The sequence below is a fragment of the Carassius gibelio genome, chromosome B8, assembly GCF_023724105.1.
Source record: "Carassius gibelio isolate Cgi1373 ecotype wild population from Czech Republic chromosome B8, carGib1.2-hapl.c, whole genome shotgun sequence".
NCBI classification, from domain to species: Eukaryota; Metazoa; Chordata; class Actinopteri; order Cypriniformes; family Cyprinidae; genus Carassius; species Carassius gibelio.
Window position 1 is genome coordinate 9,509,303 of NC_068403.1, and position 24,200 is coordinate 9,533,502.

Consider the following 24,200-nt stretch of genomic DNA (forward strand, 5'->3'; position numbering starts at 1 on the left):
AAATACCTAAGTTTTGTACAATGAACATGATTAGATATGTTATGAAATTTGCTCATTTTACTCATTTTACTGAAAGAAATAGTATGTCGACAGATACTATATCCAATATGTTGGTGCAATCACCTTAAAAAATTGTAAAATGGCAAAATTATATTTCTACAGAGAAGGCTGCTGCTGGATTGCAGCATATTTGCAAGCAGTGCCAGAGAGCAGATACCTCACCCTTGTTTCTCGTGTCCCGTCTTGTTCTCCATTTGCATTTGCTTATTTAAGAGGCAAGCTGTGAATGTTTGGGGAGAACTGATTATTTTGGTACAACAGTTTTGAATCTGTTTAAATGTATTGCGTTTGTAAAGAATATAATCTGAGCAGTCATCCATCAGTGCAAACTCTGAGATACTGCATATTGATGATTCACAGGATTATTTTGGTGCATAATTCTGTTATGTTTGTGTCTGAACGTTTATGAAGTAGGCTAGCAAAAAAAAAGGAAAAAAGAGCGACAGGTTACAATCCCCCCTGTCTCCATGAATAACGGCTCTCAGCTAAGCAAACTTTCTTTATTTTAACGCATGACATGGACTCAACACATGTCACACACCAATTATTAAGTGATAGTTGCCATCTCATATCCTGTCATTCATACTATTGTAATTTGGGCTAGTCTAATCAAATATAACTGTCATTTCAATTTACATACTGATACTGTGTGGTTATATTATGCTTGCACATCAGACCAGTTAAATGGGCTTTTCATTAGTGATCTCAGAAGACGTTTCTAACTTCCGATTCGTGGTTGCATTTAAGAGACTCTTGCATCTTCAAGCTTGTGTAGTGTGTTTTAATCTGTGCGTATTTGTGTCTCTATGTAAAAGAGAGCTTTGCAGATTTATTATGTTTTGTATGACACCTAATTTGAGGGAATAGATGGCCCATTTCCTGTCCAGTCATTTAAGCTTTGACATCACTGACACATTATATCACCTTGCTAGATAAACACATCAAGAGCAATCAAATTACAAGGGCTTTTATGTGGCAAAGTGCAATATTTGCATTTCATGGAAGTGAGTGTTAAGGTGAGCGCGTGTATTCTGTTGTAATTTAAATCCGTACATAAAGATTTTATAGGTTATTTATAGAAGTTATTTATAGAGGTGACAACCACTTTTTAAGACCTAATTAACTTAAAAAAAATATATTTGAGGTACACTGTAAAAAATCTTAAACTTAAGGCAGCAGATTCAGTATTTTTTGAGTTTACTCAGCTTATGGAAAAATCGTATCTGCTTAACACTTAAAGTTTGTTTGTGCTTTCATCAGTTCAATAAACTTGAAATTAAAAATGTTTTTTGCTTATAGATCCGCGATCAATCAATCACATTGTATTTTAGATTAATGTAAGTCTTGATATAATAATGATGTAGAACTTTCTTAATTTGTCTAACTTGTGAAACCTGAAAAGGTTATAAAGAGTTACTTTTATACCAAAGTAAGTTTTTATATTTGTGATAATGGAAAAAAACCCACCGAAGAGAACTCAAAACTTTGCTGCTTTGACTGATTGACTTCCTCATATTTCCTTTACTTATTTTAGAGCATGGTAATTTTAACAACAGTTATTTTTATGCTTTTGACAGAGCTTGATTTGATTCATGAATTATTCCTGCCTGCTATTTTTATCTGCACATCGCTTTTATTTGTCTATTTTGAGCATATTTCTGTACCGTCTCATGATTGACAAGAAAACCAGCAGTGTTTGGGGAACAGCCTCATGTGATCACCAGAAGAAAACAATGTCTTCTACGTTCTCTTTGCATGTGGTCTCAAACCAACGGGTTCCACTTTCTGAATGTCCCAGGGTCAGACTCCATATTTCCTGTGCTTTTTTGTTCTTCTCTTACGCCCCAATGGACACATGCCATTAAATAGAGCTTAGGAAGGCAGGCAGTCACGTACTAGTTCATTAGTAATCAGCTTTTAACATTAGGGATAATTCATTCAGTTGTGGAATCATGCACATGTACAGTATTTAGGTTTAGTTCCTGTTTTTCCCACTTGTGTTTTTTCTTTTTCTTTTTCTCTCTATCAGTAAATGGAAATGTTTTGCGTCTGGTTTACATTTCACAAAACTGAGCAAGTTGATTCTGTTGTCGTTTTCTTTAATTTTAAACATTAGTACTCAAAGTATAATTTAAGCTCCATTGAGAACTCTGTGAACTCTTAGCATTGTTATTGTTGACTGCCGATCTAATTGGAAAAGATTGGTTTAGTACCAAAAACTGTTATTTGGGGAACAGCCAGTCTTAATTAAAGTAGCTTAAACTGCGTGGCCAAAGGGATTGGGCAGTTTGTGCACAAAAGTAGAGCTGGCCAGTTGGACATCTGATGCCATGGATAGCATAGTAGAGCTACTGTAATTATCTCTTTGATTTTTTAAGTGACAGACATATTTAATCCTTTCACTAAAGTACGATTAAATGGGTTGGCACGCCGTCCATAGTCGTTCTTATAGTCCGTGGAACAATAACACCCTATTGTGATTGTTTTAGGTATTTGTAAAGCAAACCACTTTGGTTTTTACAGTATGTATCTTGACAGAATGATTTCGAACATGTTTTAACATCACTTTAAAGTCAAGATTGTTTAGCTAGATAAGACCCTTATTCCTCAGGTTGGATATAGTTCAACAGAAATGTTTCTCATAAGATTAATGTGGTAGATGTTTTTATCTGACACTGATTTAAAGCTAGAAATGTGTTGTGTGTTGCTCTGTATAACAAAGTTTCTTAAGTGTCCATTGTTCCATGGTTTCCTGTGTTTGTGTCGTGTGACAAAAACACTTCAAGGTAATTACCCTCAAATGTACACACAACGCTGTGCTTTTTGGACCTACAGTATAAGATGTGTTGGTGTGTGCACACTTGTGTGTGTTTGTATGTGAAGTGTAGTTTAAGCAGGCAGTGATCTTTGTACAGGGAACAGATGGAGACCTTGACTTAATGTTTATTTGATAGAGGGAAATTAAAGCACTAGGAAAGTGGAGAGAAGATGGGTAACTGAAGACACACTAGACAAAGTAAACTGCTCAAAACACTGCTGTTTGCTGATGGGCTTTTCCTTATTGTGAGGGATCGAAAATTCATAAATGTTTGGATAGCAGAATTTGGACAGCAGTATTCAAAAAATTGATATATAGATATGCAATAATAACAATTGTTAATAGAACATACCTACACTTTTTGTCAAAAGTTTGGGGTCAGTAAGATGTTTTTTAAATTAATTAATGATTTTATTCAGCAAGGACACATTAGGGTGATCAAAAGTCAGGGTAAAGACTTTTAAATCCTAAAAGTGTCCTAAAAAACACCAAATTACTATTATTATTAAAATATTAATATTTAGACAAAAAAAATTTAAATAGGACAATTGTTTTCAAATGTTTCTTTGGCAGCAACTCTGCATTTTATTTAAATTTTTAGTAATATTTCACAATATTACTGTTTTTACTGTATTTTAATGAAATATGCATCCTTGCATATTAAATGTAAGAGTATATTTCAAAATCATTTAAAAAATCATCCCAACCTTAAATAGTAGTGTACGTGAAAAACACACTTTTTTGTCTTATTCTTTTTGAGACAAAACGCAAAATAAATTATTTTGGATTAACCTGTTTAGAATGTGAACTTTTAGTGCAACATTTTTATAATTGCAATATAAATAGTATTGATTGATGATTATTTTTTATAGAAATATATGTTTTGTTATATTTAATGAATTTTATTCTGTAAAATATTTTGTGGTCTGAGCACAGGTGGTTTTAGGGGTAGTGAGTGATAATATAATTTCATAAAATAAAGAGCATGTCAAAAGAATTGGAATATTTATATATTTATATATCCAGTGATAATCTGAGATTCATCTAAAAAGGTAGAAATGATGCTGTTTTCAAAACTAATCACTGGATATGTTTTGTCCCATCTTTTTCTAGAATCAGTGAGGTGTTTTCATTTTGATGCTTGTTAATTTATTTAAGGTTATTATAAGTGCTGATATTCCCCTTTGTAGAGTAAGCATCAGTGCTTTTGTGTGGGTTACAGTAAAAGGAGAACAGCCTCATTCATAATGCATGTCTAGAGTTGAGAGTGTGAGACGGTAAGCATTCCTGTGATATGACCCAAGAGAGATGAGGGCAGCACATCAGTGGCCTCTCACCACCAGCTCTGAATAAGTCAGTTCTCAATGAAACAAAAATAAAGTCAAGTACCATGATGTGTTGGGTTGAAAGAGTACAGCACACAATCTTCAGCTGAAGCATTGATATGGATTTATCCATCCGCACCACATTACTCGTCTCAGATGTTAGCCTGCATGGAGGTGATGGTGGTGGCTAAGCGAGGATAATGCGCACAGCCACGTCACTGTTCGCGTCAGTGAAATACCAGGGCAGAGCAATTATATTAATGCTCCCTGGGGATTATGGGTCAGAATGTTGTAAGCACAGTTGGGTGGATCTAAGGACTTGGGAGATGAAAGTTAAGGATGACGCTTCCACTCTGCTGGGGAAGCCCCTCTAAAATGTGACTTTTTCTGGAAGAGCTGGTTTTTATGTTTGTTTTTGCACTACAATATACCAGCAACCTTAATAAATATGTATTTAAATATAATGTTAGTCACATTACTTGGGATTCAATTTAAGTTTTACTTTATTTTTTGTTTTGAGTGTGTGTGTGTGTGTTTTAATTGTTTTAATTTTCTATTTTTTGCTTTGTGTTTATTTGTTAAGTATTAGCTTTTTTTTTTTTTGTATATTTTTTTGTGTTTTTTTATATGTTCTATGGTTATTTAACATTTTCCTTATCTATATTATTTGATATAGACATGTCTATATTTGATATTTTTGTTTTGTTTTATTTCTTCAATTTTTTTATTTGTTTACGGTATTTGTTAAACATTTGTTAAACATTTTTTTTGTTTGTTTGTTTTAGTTTTAGTTTTTATTTTCTGTGGTCATTTTTCATTGTTCATGTCTATATTATTGGGTACGTTTGTTTTGTTTTATTGTCACATTTTTTATTTTTCTATTTTTTATTTATGTGTATTAGTGTAATATTTGCTTTTTGTTTGTTGGTTTTTTGTTTTATGTTTTTGTTATATATAGTTTATTTCTGTTCCTTTTTCATTTTTCATCTCTATATTATTTGATTGCATGTTTATTTGAAAATGAGTCCTGACAGTTTTGTCCACAGCAGGAATTTATTTTTCATTTGGACAAGAAAAAAAAGTTACCTAACCAAATACATTTTATGCTATTTTTCCATAATATTTAGTTTAAAACTAACCTAACAGACATATCCTTCATAGGCATATAGTAAAGAATAGCAAACATGTGTCAAAATAAAAAAGGCCAATCGCAACAGCTGCTAAGGTAAAATTTGTCAACAAAATGCCCATATTACTTGAAATTGTTAACTCAGTCAAGCAGAGTAATATGCTACGTTAACATCTCCTCTTATTTTCTCATTTGACATCAGCGCTAACTGACCTGTTGTTTTGTCTCTCCAGCTTTGATGTGGACAATGGTACCTCATCAGGACGTAGTCCGCTGGATCCCATGGCCAGCCCGGGGTCAGGTCTCATCCTCCAAGCCAACTTTGTACACAGCCAGAGGAGAGAGTCCTTCCTGTACCGCTCAGACAGCGACTATGACCTCTCACCAAAGTCTATGTCCAGAAACTCCTCCATCGCCAGTGACATGTGAGCAAATGTCCCTTTAAAATGCAGAACTGGTTTATTGGCATATACATTTATTTTGTATTAATGTTAATGTTTTATTCATAAAAGCAAAGACAAAATAAGGAAAACTATATATAAGAGAAAAAACTTGTAATGTTGTAATTAGTATTTTGTCTTTTTTTTTGCAGACACGGTGATGACATGATTGTTACCCCTTTTGCACAGGTATTGCAATATTAAATATGTCAATATTTGGAAATTAAAAGAAATTATGAAACACAACCTAACTCATTTTATGTCTCTTTTCCCAGGTTCTGGCAAGTTTAAGGACTGTCCGGAATAATTTTGCTGCTTTAACAAATGTACAACAGGAAAGGGCGAATAACAAGTGAGTGCTTTCAGTTTTACACATTCACATGCACACATTTTTATCATAACACTGAATCTTGACAGAATTTGTAGATGTTGTAAGTTGGGTAACAGCAGTCAAACTGTGTTTCTTTTGTTGGCGTCATACACAATGACACATTTTCTGTTTCCTTTTTTTCTCAACCAGGAGATCCCCCATGTGTAACCCACCTCCCATCACAAAGACCTCCTACACAGGTGTCGCATCTTCCCTTTTATATTTTAAATATTGCCATTTTAACAGCAGTGTTGTTTTAGGATTATTTATATACTGATATAGTATTTGTAACTTTTATTTTAATATTTTCAGTTTTTGCTTTAAATTTTAATTTAGTTTTAAATTACTTTTTATATTTCTATAATAGCTTTAATTTATTTTTAATTTATTAAATGAAACGGTTAGTTGCCGAGGCACCACTTCTAAATTTTAATTTTAATTTTATTTTATTTATCAAAATCAATTATCACTGGGTTCACATTTTATCAGATATATGATATATTATAAAGAGCAATTTCTCTGAGCCTTTCGGATTGTTTAGTGTTAGGATAAGGGTTGTTTTAATTTGTGGAGAACTGTTTGATATTGTCTGACGTGAGGGATTATGTTGTCTTTGTATGGCACCTTCAGTTTAGTCTAAACCAGCATGAGGGCAACCTCCAGACATCACATATCACAGTGTGCATGTCATGTACTCTGAAGCGGATAAGACATGTTAAATAATATGTCGTAATAACCTCTATGCCCAAATCAAAGCTTTAAAGATACTTTTTCACTCACTGTAATAGTTTGTTCATGCTTTATAGAGCATCCTGGGATGTGACAGTGTCTTTGCCATAATCGTGAGGACCTGCTCATTGTATCGATTAGTTTCTTTTTGGGGTCTGTTTATAAGGTTTGCAAAGAAAAGCTGGTTTTGAGATGCAGGTGTTTGACCTAGAACTGTAGTACAGAGCGCTTGCTGGATGTTTAGCCTGAGCAGAATGTCCAGCTGCAGAGATAAAAAGCACCAGTGTTATAGATTTATAATATTGATTTGTACTGAGGCGGTGAGCAGATGGATACATTATACAATTTATCTCCCCGTGCTGAGTTTACAGTAGATGTCATGTGACCACTAAAAGTGTCTGGTGGGTGTGGATTGTCTAGATATCCATATACCTTAATGTAGAATGAGATAATGATGCCTGAAGCTGAAGATACAACCTGGTCTCCAGAAGGCAAAAATCACTATGGGGTGATGTGTAAATTATCACCATTCTAGCATAAAGCAAGACACTTAGCTTCATGTCGTCTCTCTCTAATAAGTGTGCTGGAAGTCGCTGTGGATTAAAGTGCCACCTTAATGACTAACTAGTGGGGCTTCCTATGGCATGATTAATAAATTCATGCAGCTTGTTAAGAAGAGGTGTGATCAGACTTATACAAGTTATACAATAAAACAAGTGATCAATAGACTTACATTGAAGCAGGGACCTGTGCCATATTTACAGACCAGAATACCACAGGGAAGTGGGCTTCTTTTTTTTTTTTTTACTTTGGCAAGTAAGGTATCATCTAGCAACCCAGAACACCATAGAAATATGGGATATCAAACCTTTTTATGCCAAGGACACAAATATAATTAAATTGTGAAAAATCTGCTTCTTAAAATATAAAGCCATATATGTTAAGTGTAAAAAAAAAAAAAAAAAGTAATGTTATCAAGACGATATGTGGTTACAAAAAGAAAAAATATGATAAAATAATTGGCATTTTTGTTGTTATTGTGCTGAATGCAAAATAAATTCTAAAAATATTATCCAATGAATTAGTAAAAATTTAAATGTAATTTATAGCACCTTAAACCATACATATTGGTCTAATTTATATACTAGTATAATACATTAATGATATAGTATAGTAATAACATTTTGAATTAAGTTTTCAGATTTTGTTTCTATTTTTGAAGTGCTTTTGCCATTTTTTTTTTAGTTTTAGATTAGATTTTTTATATTTCTATATAGATTTTTTTTATATTTCTATATGGATTTAATTGATTTAAGTTTTAGTAATTTTAATACTTAAAATTATATAGTTAGTTGCCAAGGCACCACTTCTAATAATTTAAATGTATTTATATAGCACCTTTAACCATATTGTACTGTACATATTGAGCTAAAGCATCTTTTTTTATATTTATTTTTCCTTTGAAATTTTCTACAGACCCACTATTATGGCCGTTTGAAAAACCCTGCCCCAGAAAATGCATATGAACATTAAAAAAAAAAGAAACTAGAAAAACTTCACTTAAAAAAAATTCGGTAGCACTTTATTTTACAGTCCTGTTCCCCATGTACATACTATGTACTTATTATAGTAATTACAATAACTATGCAATAACTAGGTACTAACCCTGAACCTACCCCTAAATCTAACCCTACCTCATGTAGTTACCTTGTATTACCAGAACTTTCTTAGATAAATACACTGTAAGTACACTGTAAGTACATGTTAGTACACGTACTGTAAAATAAAGTGCAACCAAAAATTCTTACTTGCATATAGTTGCATTTTAGTAAAGCCTTAGTCAAGTTCACTGACTTTCACTGCATGTTACATTTTTTATCTGTACCTTTTTAAGGTTGTTTTTTTTTCTGATTTCTAGTGTATCCGAACAAATCCTCAAATGTTTTGATGAGGATTTCCATGTTGACATGGTAGCGAGAGCCTGTGACCCAGATTGGAGGAATCCAGTCCAGCTTTTCGCCACAGCTCTCCTGTTTGTGGAGCCAGTGCCCTCTCATGGGCTGGTGTATGATGTCGCGCTAAGCATGAGAAGAATGTCATTGACGTCAGTGCAGTCTCTTTCAGAGAAAGTGGCACCCCAGCCCTGTGTACTTCACCACACATGCCGAAAGAGAGAGAGAGACACACACAGACAGGCAATGAATAAGATAATGCATGCTTTGTTAAAGGAGTGTACATGTGGCACATGCATTCTGCCTGCCTTTGTTTTCATAGTTGCTTCCAGTAAGCAACATGTCTAGCATAGCTGCGCTGACACATCTTTTTTTAAGTCTTTTGTTATTTTGTTTCACTTATTTTTATGCCCTCATATGGTCATAATAACCTTTTTCAAAAATGCACATGCAACAGATGTTTTGCATGTTATAAATGATACCTTCTCAGCAAACTTCAAATGCCGATCACAATTCCATACTAAATTATTTGCGATCTTTTTAACCTAAATCATAAAACACCATCTCCAAGAACAAATAAAAAAAAAATTGGTTTAACAAGAAGGACCTGAGCTCCTCAGCTCCAAATCCTGTAAAGTTCATGTCAGGTTTTAGCTGAAGTCCTCTCTCTCCTGCATGCAGCGGCTCTGGCAGGCTTTAGGCTTCTGTTTCAAGAGGAAGCTCGGCTCACGTTCGGCTAGCGACGCTCTACGGCTGCCCTGTGCTCGTGCAGGACATCCACTGCTCTGAGAAAAGGGGGCAGGCAGATGCGAGCACCCTTGTTCTGTTTTGCGGCAGACTGGAAACAGGGACAAATCACTCATCTGTTGGTGTCAACCCTCAGTATGCATTGCGTTTGTGCTCGTATGCATGTATGAGCGAGTATGCTTGTGTGTTATTGTTATGAGACTAAACCTGTATGCTTTGTGATGGGTCGGATCGCATGCTCCTAGGGGCCACCGCACACTCCTCAGCTCCTTGGATGTAGACCGACATCTGTCACGCAGAGATGGGCCTGCCCACAGCAATGACATTCTCCCTGTCCCGAGATCAGAGGTTTGACTCCGGGCTCCTCGACATGTAGGACTATAGATTCTGCATTGACTGTCATTTTATTTGTGAGCGGCGTGAGTGTTGGTTTATGTGGCCCATGTGTATGTTTTCGTAAGGGATATAGTGTTCTCCACTTCTCACGAGATCTGACTCCCACTCCTGGTTGTTACAGTGCCTCGTTTGGATTACGGTGTTTTTGGAAACCTTGCATTTTGGCTCAATTTGGGGCCCCATCATTCACTGTGGAGGGCTTCAGCACAGCATGAAGAATCACCCATGCGTTCTGTCGGGATATCCCAACATGGCGGTCTACAGCAGTTTGGGCCCTCTGCTGGGAGCCTCAGTTAGACCCCTAAAGCATCTGAGATCTGACTCCTTGCCTCCTTCTCTTCCTCCAGAGGAGGCCTACCAGAAGCTGGCCACAGACACCCTGGAGGAGCTGGACTGGTGCCTCGACCAGCTTGAGACCCTCCAAACCAGGCATTCGGTCGGCGAGATGGCTTCCAACAAGGTAAGAAGATCTAGGCATCTGGAATTATTTTTTGCGTTTTGGGATTCCCTAGGATAGTTCTGCAAGTTGATTAAGTGCAATTATCGTGTCTCTGGTTTTTTAGTTTCAAGTCATAATCACAAATGTGGCACATATCGTGGGTTTATCATTTTTGTTAAAATTCATAATATTTTTCATTTTATTTTTATTTTATAAAAAATATATATATATATATGTGTACTTGTGCATTTTTTTTCTTTTTTATTCTGGTAGACCTGATGATACTGTGATTGTAGCTTTTACAGAATTGTACATTCTGTACATTCTACAACAGCAGCCTGTTCATATAATAAACTACTAAACTGTTAAGTAAAATAAAAAAAGGCTGATTTACATCACTGAGTGTCACTATATGGTCATGCTTCGGTGTCTTTTAAGCAGTGCACTGTTTGCAATAACAGCAGCAGAATCGTCATTCAGGCTGCACTGAGCATGCTCACAGTCTCCAGCAAGGCCCGAGTACACATACAGCATGCTAATCAGCCTGTAGTGTGGATCCTGTCTAGTCCACTCAGCCACAACACCTTATAAAAAACAAGATTTGAGATGCTTCTAATATTTCTTAGAGAACCGGGCTAAAGGTCTGACTGAGGTGAGCAGACATAAGTAACAGAAGCGTCAAATACTCGCATTTTTATACGTCTCTCTCGACCGATCACCCCCCCCCCTCACCTTTCCCTCCTCAATACCCAGTATCCATGGAAACGCACAGGGCCTGTCAGTTTGCTTTGTTGCTTTAGCTCAATAGCAATAGTGGCATATCCCGTATAAAACTGCCTCACACTCTCCACACAAGTGTTATATTCTACTGGTAATAAATAACACTATTTTCATGTTGGAATGTTATGAAAAACATTGTCCATTGCCATCGTTTTTATGATCTGATGGTGTTCATATTAACCCGGGTGCTTGAATACATCTTCCATTTCAGAGACAGAAAAACATGTCTATTTCACCATAGGAATTCGATTTAGTTCTGTTTTAGAACTCTAAAATGTATTTTTTTAGCTATAGGGATTCATCTGGAAGATGAACTGTGCTTTTTTTGATCAAGCAGTGACATCTGGGTTACAAATCAGTCCAGGTACATCATTTATATTAGATATTCCAAAATGACCTTATCTGTGAATTAATAAAATAATTACATATTTTAGTATAATATATTTAATTATATTAAAATATATTAGTTTTAACAATATTGTTTTATATACTTTATATTATTATGTAAATATTATTTAAGAAATATTATTAAAAATTATTATATGCGCTACCTATTTCTATGTAAATTATATTATTTCTAATAATAATATGTTTGTCTGTGATATTAAACACTATTATATTGAAGTGAAGTGAATTGAAGTGACTTTCAGCCAAGTATAGTGACCCATACTCAGAATTTGCACTCTGCATTTAACCCATCAGAAGTGCACACACACAGAGCAGTGAACACACACACACTGTGAGCACACACCCGGAGCAGTGGGCAGCCATTTATGCTGCGGCGCTCGGGGAGCAGTTCAGAGTTTGATGCCTTGCTCAAGGGCACCTAAGTCGTGGTATTGAAGGTGGAGAGAGAACTGTACATGCACTCCCCCCACCCACAATTCCTGCCGGCCCGGGACTAGAACCCACAACCCTTCAATTGGGAGTCTGACTCTCTAACCATTAGGCCACGACTTCCCCTGTAGTATATATTAACTATATATGCTTTGTTTTTCTTTTTACTATTAATATTTTTAAATGTCATGCTTTTTTTTTTTTTTTGATGTTATTATTATTATTAATAGTCTTTTTTTGGGGGGTGATTTTGTGTTTCAAGTCATTTTACTGTAAGTTAATTTTAAATAACTTTTGATTTAATTTAACCTGCTTTCATGTAACTGTTGGACAGTGTCACCTTAGGAAAATGTAGAGTTCTGTAACAGAAAATGTATCAGTATGCTTTCTGATCTGGTATTTTGTAATACTGATTTTTTTAAAAATTTTTATTGTTCAATTGCATCAGAGAAATCCTCTTTTTCAAAGCTGTATGCGTGTTATGGATATTGGAGAGGTCTGAAAATGTATGCATTATTGTAATACATCAAAAAGTGCTCAATGGCTATGTTGTTGCTGTTTAGTCTGCTGGAATAGTATATGTGCAGTTTATGTTAGAATTAGAACTATGTTATTTTGAACTGAAGTCAACATTAGGTTATTTCGAGCTCACAATTTATAGACGTTATCAAATCCCTCGCATGTTCAGAAGAAATAATGAATGAACGTTGCTTTTGATCTACAAGGAATATTATTGAACTAGAGGGATGGATTCAGGGAACAAATCATTATTTAGGCCTCTGTCCCAGAAAACACATTTTCAAGGAATCACAGCTACAAATTGTGTGATATCTTTCCATTTTTTGCCGCGAGACGTTTTAACACCCTCTAGATGTTCCAACAATAGAAACACAGTCACCTCTGTCCGCACGGACCCGCAACAGCCTATTACCGTCGGCTCATCTGCTCTACTAAAGCTGCAAATTACTCAGCATCCCACTAGTGGTACACAGGGACCAGAAGTGTGAAATAATCCCTCTCCATGTTCTGTCAGCACCTATTTCTGCCACTGGCTCTGTCCAGCTCAGTGTAAAGACACAGGTCTTGGTACAATACCTCAGTGACATGTTTCTAAAAATGTCTGAGGTCTACAGGTACTTTTTTCTCACTTGCTCTCTGGGTACAGTGTGGTTTTGGATAGTAGGCCATCTATTACACAGCTGTCATACATTTGGCCAAATACTTTAGGCCCCAGCTTATATATTTGTTATATTGCATATTGATTGCAGTTTTTTTATCATAATTACAGTGAATAAAAGACAGTTGATTTTTGAGTTTTTAGTTTTATTTTAATCTTTACCAGTTTAATAATAATAAATATGCAAAATATGCAAGAATAGGAAGAAGTACTATCATGTATATAGCCATCATAAATATTAGCATTTTTGTATTTTTATATTCATAATGTATATATTTAAAATGCATATTTTATTATAATTACAAAGAATAAAATATTTTTTTTTCCATTTTCAATTTTAGTTTTTAGTTTTTTTGGGGGCAAAAATAAGTGTACATAAGTGTAATATACATTTGTAAATGTTTATATATACATTTTTTATTTGCTCCATGACAGCTATAAACGAATTAAATAAATTACATTTAATATAATTGCATTATTTACATTATCTTGCCATAGAGCAAGGGCTAGTAAAAAGTCTAAACTACTGGGCCAGTGAATTTTTATTTATTTATTGTTTAGCCCTTTTCTCCATTTACAGTCAGTAAAAGAATAAAATGGCATAATTCCCGGCATAGTTTTTGCTCTATTCATGGGGGCTCATTAACAATTTAGCAGGGACAAATCTAGCACTGCGTCATCAGTTTGTTTTGTTCTTGTTCACATGACATATGTTCTCCATTGACTCCCCTCTGTGGATTTATGTGAATGAACTTCACTGAATATTGTATGAGTCTGGCTGACACAATGTCCACTTCCAAACCTCACATCATGTCATGAAGATTACCTCACCCCCCACGCATACACTCGCATCTGTCCACACACATATGCACGTTCAAACATGACGTGAACACGCATGAACCCAAACCACACATAATGACTGTGTGCCTTTTTTGAGGAGCTATCTGCTGTATTAAAGAGCTCTCTTACGAAAGAACACATCCTCCAACTGAGCTGCAGACATCTAGAGGGTGAAGTGGGAGGGGCCCTGAGGAGGAAAACACTCCCAGAGGATTTACATGCGAGCTTGGCTCGGCCAATCGGCTGCAGCGATGAGCTCATTCTAATCTGGAGGAGCCACCTGATTGGCTGGGCTGCAGTCAGAGACTCTCACCTGAATGATTGTGTGAAACGCAGCCTTATTTGGAAGCTGTTAACTGGGCATATTTTCCTTCCAAAGCGCAGACATTTTTCAATCTGTTTGGTTTGAGTGCGCAGCTCACGGATAGATGCTATCAGACAATGCCGTGGCTTCTTCACGCCCTCTTCTGTCTTAGATGGAATCTTGCCAGGTTTCTTAACAGTGGAGTCAGCCATCGCAAGGAATGCCCTGGAATTTCTGGACTTTTCATATGGGGTTTAGTGTAAAATCATAACCTTAGTTCAGGTGGATTAAAAAATAAATGGAGCTTTGAGATCCTCTCGCTGAGCAGTTTGTGTTCGTCTTATCTATCAGCCAGTATTTTCTAATTTTATCTGCTATCTGGACTTACTCATTCAAAATGCCTGAGGCAAATTATTTGCTGTCAGTTTCTTGGGGATACATCAAGGTAAGCTAATCAATCATAAAATACTCTATTCTTATATTGGAATGTGGTTTGATTGGCTGCTATTGTTTATTACTGGTGTTCAGTATCTGGTTACATAAAGAAGAAAGGTTACATAAAGAAACATGATATCTAACGACAGGTATCTAAATGAATGAATATTAATTAATGGGATTTTTGTATTTTTATGTTTAGATTATGTATTTTTAAAATCTGCATTTCTTCATAATTACAGCTTAAAAAAACAAACAAACAAAAAAATTCTATTCTGTGCCTTGTTAGTTTTTACTTGCAGCCCTATCACTATTTGAACCAAACTACTATAAAAAGCACCAGCACATCATGTGCTGTCGCTGGGCTGTTTTAGTTGTTTGTTTGCGCACATTAGCAAGTTTATTTTTGTGCATGCGTTGGTTTTCAACTCTAGCTGGTGTCTGCAAATCTTGTTAGAAACGTGGGAGAAGGGTATTTGGTTTTGTGGCGTTTATATGGTGTGACCTAGCAGGTCGTTTTGACCTCACAATCTCAACAGTGTGAGAGGACTCAGATGTTTTGGGTTGTTTGGAGGACTCATCCTTGAAACCCAGGTGTATCTGTAACAGATAGCGACATAGCTGACAACAGAAAATCCATTAAATGATTAAAAAAGGTAAAATGGTGTCTAGAGCAGTGAATAAATGAGGGGGTGTTTGGACAATGGTGCTAGAATGTTATTACACAACACCTCCACACTAGATATTTTTACTTAGATTTTTTCTTCAGTTTTTTCATAAATAATTATGGATACTCAAAAAACAGTCATAATATTTTTTACACAAAATCTGTTTAAATCTAAAAAATAATAACAATAATTATAATACTAATTGTCCTTGTTTGTTTATCTCTCAACAGTTCAAGAGGATGCTGAATAGAGAATTGACTCACCTCTCAGAGATGAGCCGATCTGGTAACCAGGTGTCTGAGTTCATCTCCAGTACATTCTTAGGTGAGTGTCCCACGAAAACCACAATAAAAACCAAACATGGATGTTAACATACATTAATACAGCTATAATGTTATGTGGCAACATGCACTGCATTTTTTAATTAACAAACGAGTTAAAGCATTTTGACTGGAGGAGCGCTGAGCTGGGTGAAATTTTTAGGGAAACTCAGAGAACTAGGACAACTGAACTGCTGATTATGAGCAAAAAGCAGGTCAGCAGCAGCTCTGTAGCTAAATAATCAGCCACAAGTGAGCCCACTATTCTTCTTCCAAAATTTCTAGAACCTTCTCTGAGCGATTTCTCTTTCTCTAGACAAGCAACACGAAGTGGAAATGCCATCGCCCCAGTCCCAGAAAGACAAGGAGAAGAAGAAAAGGCCGATGTCCCAGATTAGTGGTGTAAAAAAGTTAACGCACAGTTCCAGCCTTACCAACTCTAGCATCCCTCGGTTTGGAGTCAAAACTGAAACAGAAGATGAGCTGGCCAAGGTATATATTGAATAATAATGAATAAATTATCTTATATAATAAAGCCTTAAATATATATAAAGAAAAATTCACTGCCGTTCAGAAGACTTTACCGATTGGCTCTTTTCCTCAGAAGGCGGGGCTTCGTTTGATAGAGCCATATTGAGCGTTGCATTTTCCAACATTGAAAACTATACGAGTGACACATCTTGGGTATTCTATAGTCTTTAGTTAGATTGAACTTTCTATTAATCAGAGAATCCAGAAAAAATATCTCACTGTTTACACAAAAATACTAAGCGGCACAACTGTTTTCAACATTGATAATAATAAAAAATATATTGTTTTTAGAGCACTAAATCAGCATAATATTATGATTTCTGAGCGATCATGTGGCACTGAAGACTGGAGCTTTGCCATTACAGGAATACATTGCATTTTAAAATATTACAATATGAAACAGTTATTTAAAATTTTTATATCACTGTTTTACTGTATTCTTGATATAATAAATGCTTTGGTGAGCATAAAAGATTTCTTTCAAAAACATTTAAAAAATCTTTCCAACCTCAAACGTTTTAACGGTAGTGTACAAAATATAATGGCTATTAATTAGAGATGTTCAGAAAAGTTCAATATAGGAAATCAAACTGTATGTTTCACATTGTGTCATTTCAGGAGCTTGAAGATGTAAATAAATGGGGTCTTAATGTCTTCAAAGTGTCAGAATTTTCTGGGAACAGACCTTTAACGGTTATGATGCACACAATATTCCAGGTACATTTTTACAGTATTTGTTCGCTCAAGCTCAAGTTTCCTTTAATGTCTTTTGCTGCTAACAAGGACAAACCATATGGGTTGTCTTTCTGTAGGAGAGGGACTTGTTAAAGACGTTTAAAATTCCCCTGGACACGTTTATCACCTATCTGATGACTTTAGAGGACCATTACCATGCTGACGTTGCCTATCACAACAACATCCACGCTGCTGATGTCACACAGTCCACTCACGTCCTGTTATCAACCCCTGCCCTTGAGGTATGATACTGCTGTCCCAGTATGCAATGCTGTCTCTTCTGATTGTTAGGTATTAAAAAAGTGGACTACGGTGTGAGATTTAAGAAAAATCTTTCTGTGTCTATTATTTTCAGGCTGTGTTTACAGACCTTGAAATTCTCGCTGCCATATTCGCCAGTGCGATACATGATGTTGACCATCCTGGCGTCTCCAACCAGTTTCTCATCAACACTAGTAAGTCTCTAGCTCTAAGCACGTGACACTTTACTATTAAACTTTCTTTTGCTGCTGTGGCATTAAAGAAATAGTTTACACAAAAATGCTGAAATTTTACTCACCCTCAGGCCATCCAAGATCAGTTTGTTTGATCAGATTTGGAGAATTTTAACATGACATCACTTGATCACCAATGGATCATCTGCAGTGAATGGGTGCCGTCAGAATGAGAGTCCAAACAACTGATAAAAGCATCACAGTAATCCACAAGTAATCCATTAACATTTTATAAAGTGAAAATCTGCATGTTTGTAAGAAACAAAGACTTTTACATTTAAACTGTTGCTTCTGGCTGTTTTTTATTTCCTGTGAACAGTGTTGACTGATTCAGATGGATATGACTTTTTCATACAGGACAGCAATATTATGGATAGAGTACCCTTATTTTAGCAAAAGTTTGTTATGTTAGTTGATGGACTGGAGTTGTGTGGATTACTTACGTAGATTATTGTGATGTTTTTATCAGCTTTTTGGACTCTCAGTTTGACGGCACCCATTCACTGCAGAATATCCATTGGTGATCAAGTGATGTAATGTTAAAATTCTCAAAATCTGTTTTGATAAAGGACATCTCTTGGATGGCCCGAGATTGAATCAATTTTCAGCAAGTTTCCATTTTTTTGGGGGGTTGAACTATTCCTTTAAGTCCTCTTTTATACTTTAAAATGCAAAGTTGCAATGCATGGTCCAGGTTGACTGGGAAAAGACTACATACTATACTAAATCAAATATCCCGTTGTGTCCGTAAAGGAACGTCACGTTGCTTCCTACAATTTACATGTGTGTAATGTTTTTCCACCGCTGTCAAAACCACTTTTAGCTTAATCATGGTTGTTCAAAGTAGCAGACCAGCACAAAGAGAAATCAATATGTTTAAGCTGTTATCACGTGCAGCAAGTTGTCAATCGGGTGATTTTCACATTCTATGGATGCATGTGCTAGGTGGGCTACATGTGTCGGTGAATCAGAAACCTCACGTGTCCCACCCACACACTGGTAAAATCCCCTCGGTGACTAATGGAGGGACCAGTAATGCTTGTCACAAGCTCAGCAGGAACTTGAACACAAGAGGAGGAAGCATGTTGTTTCATACCTATATGCTGCTGTTTTTAGCCGTGGAACTCTAAACGAGACATTTTGATGAAACGTTACACAGCTCTGAAAGGTCAAGCTCCAAATAAAAAAAGCACGATGAAAGTGGTTCATACGACTTGTGTGCTCACTGTAGCCTTCCAATAAACTGAAATGTATTATTTAGATTGCTGTACATAGAAAATCCACCAAGAATTACAAGTACAAGAGCTGTCGAGTTAGTACAGTATAGAATTAATTGTGCGTCCTCTTTTTTTTCTCTCCCATCTCAGACTCTGAGCTGGCCCTCATGTACAATGATTCGTCTGTGTTGGAGAATCATCATCTGGCTGTAGGTTTTAAACTGCTGCAGGAAGAGAACTGTGACATCTTCCAGAACCTGACCAAGAAACAGAGACAGTCACTCCGCAAGATGGTCATTGACATTGTGAGTCACGATGTTAAATGTGTCACTGGTTTACAGTTTAGCTATAAATATTTTGAATATTTTATATTTTTGCCGTTTAGTTCCACTGATACTTGTAATATGGAACTAAACTTAATTTTATGTGTAAAAAGGGGTTCTCTTGATGAACTTTTTTTGCAGGTTCTGGCCACAGACATGTCTAAGCACATGAATTTGTTGGCTGATCTGAAAACCATGGTGGAGACCAAAAAGGTGACCAGTTCTGGGGTATTGCTGCTGGATAACTACTCTGACAGGATACAGGTCGGTCCTTTTATTAAAACTCATATTGTATTGTAGATATTGCAATAAAATGATGATTTGAGCTTGTCGAAGTAGTGTTTCTCAGATAATATACTATTGAATATGTAAATGAGTATAAATATTCATTTGAATGCCTAAGTGACTGTTTTTGGCTGTGTCTCAGGTCTTGCAGAACATGGTGCACTGTGCAGACCTCAGTAACCCCACCAAGCCGCTGCAGCTGTACAGGCAGTGGACGGACCGCATCATGGAGGAGTTCTTCAGTCAGGGGGACAGAGAGCGGGAGCGCGGCATGGAGATCAGCCCCATGTGCGACAAGCACAATGCTTCAGTCGAGAAGTCCCAGGTTAGCCTGCTCAGAGTGGATAAAGATGAATGAAATAGTGGAACACAAAATAATCAAGCTTATATATTTCATATATATTTAACTCTATATTATGTTCCTAAATCATTTTTATTTGTAACCGTTGTGCATGGAGTCAGATGTTTAAAGCAATTGTAACCATTCAGGGCGGGATGTTACATCCCAATGTTACATCCCAACTTCCATGTGATGATTTCCGGTTTATTGATTATGTTTATTTTTGTGTATTATCATTTATTACAGCATAAATCCCATGGAGTTGGTCTTGCTATATAAAATATATTGTTGAAAAAAAAATAAACAGATTATGAATTATTATATTTTATTTTAAAGAAAAAGTAAAGAGGTTATTTTTTCCTCATGATTTAATTCATGCATCAAATGGTTCACATTTTTGAGAATGCATGTTTGGGTTTGGTAAGAATTTGGTAAGTCTCTCATGTTTACCAAGACTGCATTTATTTGATCGGTAAAAACAAGAATATCTTGAAATATTATTACAATTGAAAAATATATTTTTTTCTGTTTTAATATATTTTAAAACATTTATTCCTGTGATGGCAAAACTGAATTTTTCCGCAGTCATTACAGTATCACATGATCATTCAGAAATCATTTTAATATGCTGATTTGCTGCTCAAGAAACATTTCTTTTTATTATCAATGTTAAAGACAGTTGTGCTCCTTAATATTTGACAGTTGCAATAAATTGTTTCAGGATGCTTTGATAAATAGAAAGTTTAACAGAACAGAATTTAATTGAAATAAAAAAATTGATATAAATGTCTTTTAATCAGTGTCCTAGCTTCAATTACTGACCCCAAACATTTGAATGGTAATGTACATGTCAGATATTTAATAAATCCTTTTAAATACCTCAGCAGATAATATGTAAAAACTGTTTACTCAATATATTGTGTATACTACTAATAAATATTTGACTACAGTACACAAACCTTCTTTCAAAGGAAATAATAATTATTATTTTTTTTAGGTGGGCTTCATCGATTACATTGTGCATCCACTGTGGGAGACGTGGGCAGACTTGGTGCACCCAGACGCCCAGGACATCTTGGACACGCTGGAGGACAACAGGGAGTGGTACCAGAGCACCATCCCCCAGAGCCCCTCTCCAGCGCTGGACACCAACAGCGAGGGCCGACGCACCGCCGGCCAGGAGAAGTTCCAGTTTGAACTGACTCTAGAGGAGGACGGAGAATCTGACACGGAGAAGGACAGCAGCAGCCCTCCTGATGAAGAGGACGAGGAAGAGGAGGAAAACAGCTGCAGTGACTCTAAAACCCTTTGCACACAGGACTCCGAATGTACAGAGATCCCCCTGGACGAGCAGGTGGGGGACGCGCAGGAGGACGAGGACGAGGAGGACGAGCAGGAGGAGGAAAGGGAACTATCAGAAACCTGTGTTTTAGAGGAGGAAGAGGAGGAGGAGGAGGAGGAGGAGGAAGATGACACTGCCAACACATAACACAGTATGACACGGCACCTGAACTTTTTTATATTAGAGATGAGAAACACTTATTTATGGTTAAGATATTAGTTTTTTTCATTGTCTATTTTGCATACGTTGTTCAGAAGTGCTTTTTAAATGTCCGCCTTTAACCTGTTTTTTATTTTTCATTCCTTATTTTATTTTATTTTTAAACCGTTTTTACGCTCAGGAATGTCTTTTCCACTCCCACCTGTCATTCATACAGACAAACCGAACAAAAGAAAGGTTAAAAAGCTCGACTTGTATTCCTGATTGTGAGGTACTTTTTTATTTTTTTTTGACTGAAACAGTATTTCAGAAACATTTACCTTCGAAAGCAGCTGTTTTTCACCAACGAGACACTATTTTTTTTCCTGTTTATCTGAAGGAAAGTGGCAATTCGAAGCATTTTAGCAGACAAACACTTTAGAAGTGAATCCTTCATGCTTTGACCTTCGCGTCTTCCTGATGCCTCGAATGTGTTATTAATCTGGATTTAGCCGTCTGTTGTGTTTGTGGATCGGTCGTTATTTGAAGTGAATGAACATGGTACCAAAGTGAAAAGAACTCGTGAGACACCATTTTCACACTGAAAATACTCACTTTCATTTAAATTACCATATTTGGGGTAAATAGGTAAATGTAGTATTTAGTGTTATACCATAATTTGTTGCATTCAATCCAGATCTGAAAATAGTTTTTAAATATAATTTTTTAAATAATAAGTTGCTCAGTTTAATAATACCTAATTATGACAATATTTAAACTTAAAATAAATAAATATCTTATACCCCCAAGAACAAGAATGCTGTTATAAATCTATTATAAGATAATAGCTTGAATAAGCATTAAATGTTTTTGTCCCCTATCATTGTCGTCTATCTTGCTAGCAGTGGAGTAAAATAAATCCTGGTTATCACTTTATAAATAACCATTTGAATTATTATTAGAATTAAATAATAATAATATTATTATTATTCATTATTATTATTATGGCCCTGTTCATTTGTTTCTCAGAAATGTCTGCCAGCTGTTTGGTGCCATACGTCCTTGGCCAGTTAGACAGAAAACAGCTGTCATGAATGATCAAGCTCAGTTTAGTGGTTTCTGTTGTCACGTGATCATGTGACAATCAGCTTCAATGCAAAGCCTCATTGTAAGTGTGAATCTAGTTTTGTTTTTGTCTTTTTCTAATTAGTATTTATTTTGGTTATTTTCGACATTGCCAAACAGTACCAGTCACAATGAATTTAACTGCTGCTTTACTCACTCTGTCAAGTGTCCTACTGTACAAACATCCTCTTCGTTTGGTTACGTTCATGCTAGCATTATTTATTAATGCTCTTTGATGTGCTTGTAGCATATTAAAGCATTTTTTAATTGAACTGTAGCATCGGCAGTATGAGTCAGTTCTCCTAATATATTATTTGAATTATACATGTGCAGTAAATATACCTAATCAAATGTACAAAACTCTGTATAATATCGAAGCCTTTTGAAATGACCCCATTCTTGTTGCTTTCTTTACTTTATTTAAAACTCATTCCGTTGCCAAGTTTGCTTTTTTATTAATAGTTCATATTTTTGTAATTGTCTCCATTCTCTACATTGTCTTTCATTTCTCTCTGTTTACAAACATGTATTTATTGTGCTGTACAGTACATATTGTTGCTCTTATCATGTGGTTGTAAATGATTATATCATCCCTTTTGGTGATGGTGTTGTATTATGGAACTCTTACTGAGAGAATGTTCGTTATTATTAGTATGTAATGATCCCATTGATATGTGTCTCTAGAGAGATTGCGTAGAGAAAGGGAAAGCCAAATTATAGTCATTACTGTGGTTATTTTTCATTCTTTCTTTCTTTTTAAAAGAAAGTGGTTCCGTGGCCTGAGGGTTGTGCCTTACAGATAGCTCTTTAGATTTTATCCTCTTGCTGCACTAAAGAAACTACTGGCTGGAAATTGTTTTGTCGTTTTCCTCCTGTTTAAATGGCATAAATGCTCCCAGCATAAAACAAACAAAAAACAGACAAAAGTTGTCAGACCTCATCGGACAGGGTAAAAGCAGGCCAGTGACGTGTGTTTGGGTTTGCGACCAGCTGTAAGAACCTCCATCCTGTTTCTGTCCATGCTGTGTTCGTCTGACTGAGACATTCGAAGACTTTTGCGTTTCATGCAATACGAGAGAAAACATCTTTCTGTTTGGGGAATAACAGGGCATTTTGATTTCCAGATCCTTCACAAAAAGCCCAAGAACTCAATTTAGGACTCATTTTGACACATATACTGTAGATTCTTATTGACCCTAAATGGATGAAATCAGTGCGTCCTTCTCGTCTCTTTTTAAATCATGAGAAAAACACACAAACAGAATTTGACAAATGATATTTAGGGATAACAATTTTTTTGTTATGTGACTTGAATGACAAAACTTGTCTGGAGGTTTCACAAGACCGTGTAGTTGTTTATTGAACTCCTTGTTTATTGCAGTCTATTGGATAGCACTGTAGAACTAAAAATTTACATACGAAAACTGGTAAAATCCAATAAAAATGTTCTTTTTTTTTTCTTTTTTTTTTTTTTATATGCACCATAATAAAAGCATGTGTTGACTCTATAATGCTGTCTCTTGTTTCCTCTGAAATACTTTTTCTATAGCCAAATCTATGATTTGTTTAGTTTTATGAATTTTTTTCAGATGGACTGTTCAAGTTCAATTTTGCCTGATCTGATTGTTTGTGTGTTTATTAAATATATAATTTTTCTAATAATATCATTTATGTTTAAATACAGTGTTTATTAATTTTTATTCCAGTTTAGGTTAGTTTAGTATGTCAACATAATCTAAATGAAAATGACAAATATTTTCTTTTCTTAGCAGCTAGTTCACTATAATAGTTTATTATAGTTTAGTTTACTATAATAAGCCTGGTTCAGACAGATTTTTTTATTTTATTTTATTTTAACAAAGATACAGATTTAATAGCAGCTGTCTGTACGGGACAGTGTTGAA

At 35.6% G+C, this 24,200-nt stretch overlaps 1 protein-coding gene across 5 annotated transcripts in view; it reads left to right on the forward strand.

Moving 5' to 3' along the window:
- The window catches only part of LOC127963597 (cAMP-specific 3',5'-cyclic phosphodiesterase 4D), a 108,063-nt gene extending 84,266 nt beyond the window's left edge, over positions 1 to 23,797 (forward strand). For 4 of the 5 annotated variants that reach the window (XM_052563589.1, XM_052563590.1, XM_052563591.1 and 1 more), the window contains exons 2-15: positions 5,566 to 5,757; positions 5,925 to 5,961; positions 6,048 to 6,124; positions 6,293 to 6,342; positions 10,314 to 10,426; positions 15,677 to 15,770; positions 16,083 to 16,258; positions 16,916 to 17,014; positions 17,110 to 17,274; positions 17,388 to 17,487; positions 18,894 to 19,048; positions 19,208 to 19,330; positions 19,494 to 19,676; positions 20,689 to 23,797. In XM_052563589.1, coding sequence (XP_052419549.1) covers positions 5,566 to 5,757; positions 5,925 to 5,961; positions 6,048 to 6,124; positions 6,293 to 6,342; positions 10,314 to 10,426; positions 15,677 to 15,770; positions 16,083 to 16,258; positions 16,916 to 17,014; positions 17,110 to 17,274; positions 17,388 to 17,487; positions 18,894 to 19,048; positions 19,208 to 19,330; positions 19,494 to 19,676; positions 20,689 to 21,180 — 2,056 coding nt within the window. In that variant the 3' untranslated portion in view covers positions 21,181 to 23,797. Of the gene's footprint in view, positions 1 to 5,565; positions 5,758 to 5,924; positions 5,962 to 6,047; positions 6,125 to 6,292; positions 6,343 to 10,313; positions 10,427 to 13,652; positions 14,789 to 15,676; positions 15,771 to 16,082; positions 16,259 to 16,915; positions 17,015 to 17,109; positions 17,275 to 17,387; positions 17,488 to 18,893; positions 19,049 to 19,207; positions 19,331 to 19,493; positions 19,677 to 20,688 lie in introns of those variants that run through there. The other variant, XM_052563593.1, reaches the window with a different exon arrangement.
- The last annotated feature ends 403 nt before the right edge of the window (positions 23,798 to 24,200 follow it).